Below are 4,478 nucleotides of genomic sequence, written 5' to 3' on the forward strand. Positions count from 1 at the left end.
CTATAGTTTAGATTCACTTTGTTATGTAATTATTGGGTGATTGATTTTTATCAATTGTTTTGCAACTAATACTTTGTTGGGTCTATTCTCAAATTTCTTGTCTTCCGTATTTTAGATTCGCATCATCATTTTCCCCATGAAATAAAGATCACTCACGAATTACTCACAAAGTTGAAGGGCATGTTAGTTAATTACAAATGTTGTTCCATTTCGAATCAGTTTTAGCACAATACAACCAGTTACCTTAGAAGTTGATCTCGGTTTCTACATCAACTTTTTGCAAATATAATGGTCAATTCTTTGGAAATTATCCTTCATTATTTAGCAAAATTTTGTTAAAGCCAAATGAGATTTTAATGTTGACAATAGTTGGCGAGTTGCATATTTACTTTAAGGATTATATTATTGGCTAGAGTTCTATTGTACTAATGAAAGAACTACTTGAGTCAATTTATAAAGGATTTAAGCTGCTTTTCTATGAGATCTTGTTTGATTACAAGCTTCTTCGATAGTGAACAAGTGAAGAGAGAGCGGAAAGCAGGCAAAGATAAGAGAAAGAAAGAGTAAAAGGGATTTAGAATGCTCGGAATAAATGCAATTGAGATTAAGAAAACAAACAAAAAACCAATTTGACAGCAATGAGAAAATGGAAGAGGAAAGAACAACACTCGCATAAGTTTAGTTTTACAGGTCCATTATATAAAAGATTTAAGTTTTACAATCCAAAACAGACTGATCATTTGCAGTTCCATCCAGCCTCAATGTTCTATCTAAAAGGCATAAGAAACATATGTTGGCAGCCATTAATCATAAGGTATTTGAATATAAGCTGCATCACAGACAAATGGAATGTCTGCATACATCACAGCGAGGGCGCATCTTACGCACTCTAAAACAGTGAACAGATAGGCAAATGCGACGGCAGTCCAAAAATGCATGCCAACTTTGCCCCAGTACACAGCAAGTGGCATCCAACGGCTTATAGTCCCGATAACCTGCAGGGCAATCTCAAGAAGCATCCCCATCACCACATGGAATCTAAAGAAATGAGGCCATTCCTTTCTCCTCACTACACCAAGATAAGCAACAAAGAAGTATGCCATTAGAAACCAGCTTGGTAATCTTCCAATTGCTCCCAGGAAAGAGTATGTCAGAAACTCAAGATCTTCCAAAAAGGGGTGGAGATGATATGCCGTCTCAGCATACATCCAAGTCTCGTGAAGAGGCATCAAATAAGGGAGGCATGCTAAGGTTCTCCACCACCACTTTGGCTTTGTGGTCATCGCAGGGAATCTTTAACTATATGGGACATCTTTTGACGCTCTAGGGGCAAGGAAAAATTGGCTTCGCCTTGGTAACTGGGGTACAGCGTGCGAAAGGCCACCATATTCACCACTGAAAAGAGGTGATGATGTAGAAGAAAGATCAAGGAAGCTGAATCCTGCACCGACAACTCAACTTTAAAAGTGTAACTAGCTTTAAATTCTTTCAACTACTAGAGCTAGCGAAAATCAATTATACTATGAGGTTGTAGAGCTGAGATATAATACTTAAGCATCTGTCGACCGCTTTGTTCTCTCTATCATGCTTCTTATAATCGGAATGCTAAAAGAACTACATTTGACTTACCATACAACTTTTGTCCTCTAATTTTTTTACAGTATTCCAGCTTCGCACATTGGTCTGTTTGAAGTGTATGAGAACAGTAGAAAAAGTGAATGGAAGGATACATATCTCTAATAAACAACACCATCAAGAAGGAATCAAGCCATTTCAGTTTTTAGTTTGAAGTCTTTGAGGAAAAAACAACTACATATTTCTCCTTAAAGACGGAAAAAACAAGAATACACCTTTAAGAATATAACGACATATCACCATAGCTAAATCCACTTCCTAACTTCCTTACATGCATTTTAAGAACTTATGAAGTGGTGGTAGTTGGTGGTGGTAGTGTCTGGTGATAGAGGTAGTTGGTGGTAGTAGTGGTTGACATGGTGGCTAGCCGTGAAGGTTGTCACTACTCACTAGTGGTGGTTGGCGGTCATGGATATGTGGTGGAGGTTCGTGATTGTGGTGGTCCTACGGTGGTAGTTTGATAGAGCAGTGAAAAATGCCACAGGGATCTTTAATTGAACTATGTCTTTAATGATCATGCGGTGGTAATGAATAGAGTAGTGATAAAATGTCATCTTCACAGGAATCTTTAATCGAAAGTCAATGAATCATACCAATTAAGAAAAAAGAAGTGGTTGTAAAAGGAAAAAAAAATGCACTTAATGAGCGGAGATCCCAATGATTGAACCCTTCATTAAATAGAAACAAAACGAGCTACACAGAACCAACATAAAAATCAGATTTATTCTTTGGTAAAAATCAGCTTTCTCAAGCTAAAGAGCTATAGCCTGCTGAGGACTTCGCCCCCTCATTAAGAGACGAAATATCATTCTATTTTTGTTGCAGTTATTGCATATGATGCAACAGCAACCACCATTTCAATAACACATTTATTATAAATCATAAATACATACTGAAATAATGACAGGCAAAAGGATCAGCACAAAGATGTCATACACACCTTTGGAGCAGGATGTCAGCTAGTACCGATGAGGTGCTGGTGAACGTCTAACACATGAGGTTACAACCTTAGAAGACAGCAGTAGTGAACTGCTTGATGATGCAGATCCATAGGACTTGGAGAGGCTTAAGGAGCACCCATTTAGGATCATATTCAAGCCCTTGGAGATGTTCTACATAAAAGAAAATCGGACAGAACCACAGGGAATGGGGGTTAAAGACCAAGCAGACGAAAAATCCACAAACTCTATGGAGAAGTATTAGAAACAAACGTAGCCTAAACAAAGCAAATGCATATACAACTGAATGAATATCAGATGCAGACGCTGGAAGTATTCTACCATCAGTAATTAGTAAATAATATGGCAAATCCCCAATACAATAGAACTTTGTCTTTATGCATGGAAAGAAATACTTTCCTGTCTCCGTAACCCTGCAGTACAACTATATGAATTTATGGCTAACACAAACCATTAGTAATGCTCCTCGTGGTTTCATATACTATAAACTACAGTTATTTTGTACCCATTCAAGTTGATTTTACATTCAAATAGCCCCTACGTTATTTAGTAACCAAAAAGAAAGGGGGAAAACAACAACAACAAACCCAGTATAATAGTGGGAGGAGGGTAGCGTGTACGCAGACCTTACCCCTACCTTGCGGGTAAAGAGGCTGTTTCCGATAGAGCCCCAGCTCAAGGAAAGATAAAAAGAAAGCACTACCAACAAACAGTAACAACATCAATATAATAAGAAAACAAAGCAAAAGATGTAGTAATAAAGATATAACAATAATAGAATAGAAGACTAACTACTAATACTACTGGTGTGGGGAAGAAACACTCTCGATTACGTACTAACCTTCTACCCTAATTCTCGACCTATACACCTTCCTATCAATTGTACCCATTCAAATTGTACATTCAAATAGCCCCTACTCTACTTAGTAACCAAAAAGAAAGGGGAAAAAAGGTGAAGTTGTCCAAAGCCCTCAAGCCAGAAAAACTTCAATAACAAAATAAGGCCAGAAACACTCAATTTATTCTGTCAGGTGAGTGTATTTCAAATGTTGAGCTTGAAATAACTGGATGGTTTGGATATTACATTACATTAGGATGCATAAAACTAATAAGAAGCAATTGAATCGAAACTAATTGAATTTTTTAAAATCTAAACTTTTGTTATTCAAAATTTAGAATAAACTTAAATTTGACCCCATAAATGCTTCAAAATGGCAGATTCAACAACATTACTTTCACAACTATCATATTTAAACCCCCTAAATTCCAATGTTACAAGATTATTACATTGTGGAAGTCGACAAATAGTTGTAAAGGCGAAGACCATAAAATTGAATAATAACAAATGCACAAAGGCTTCAAAAATAGCCCTACTTCCGCAAAAACACAAAGGCGAAAAAAAAAATCGAAACAGAAAGAAGGATTAAATACCTAGTTGAAGGCATAGAGAAAGAGTAAGAGATGTGCGGGGTGCGAGTGAGTGCTCAGAACTTATCTGTTATGGTGGATTACTGGATTATGAATAAGAGGAAAACGAGCTGTCAATGGGCCACCGGACAGGGAAAATTGGGTGGGATAGCCAGTTTTGAGCCGGCTACGGGGAAGTGCACGGTTGGTTAGCCACTAATAACATACTCTCTTCGTTTCAATTTATGTGAACTTGTTTGACTGGACACGTAGTTTAAGTAAAAAATGAAGATTTTTGGAATTTGTGGTCCTAAACAAGTTCAAATGGGGCCCAGAGTATTTGTGCGATTATAAAAGATTCTCATTAAGGGTAAAGTTGTAACTTTAAGCTAAATTGTTACCAAATTTAGAAAGGGTTCATTCTTTTTGGAACGGACCATTGAGGTTCATACACCTCAGCATTTATTTACTCCCTCT

General features: G+C 37.1%; 1 protein-coding gene across 1 annotated transcript; it reads right to left on the bottom strand.

The window, feature by feature from the left end:
• Positions 1-647: 647 nt before the first annotated feature.
• On the bottom strand, positions 648-4,211 carry LOC107802816 (protein TIC 20-I, chloroplastic). Its single transcript, XM_075224960.1, is given in 3 exon segments — positions 648-1,441; positions 2,576-2,747; positions 4,026-4,211. Coding segments are annotated over 2 exon segments (789 nt in total). The 5' UTR covers positions 2,727-2,747; positions 4,026-4,211; the 3' UTR covers positions 648-803.
• Positions 4,212-4,478: the final 267 nt, after the last annotated feature.

This window comes from Nicotiana tabacum, chromosome 11, assembly GCF_000715075.1.
Source record: "Nicotiana tabacum cultivar K326 chromosome 11, ASM71507v2, whole genome shotgun sequence".
Lineage (NCBI taxonomy): Eukaryota > Viridiplantae > Streptophyta > Magnoliopsida > Solanales > Solanaceae > Nicotiana > Nicotiana tabacum.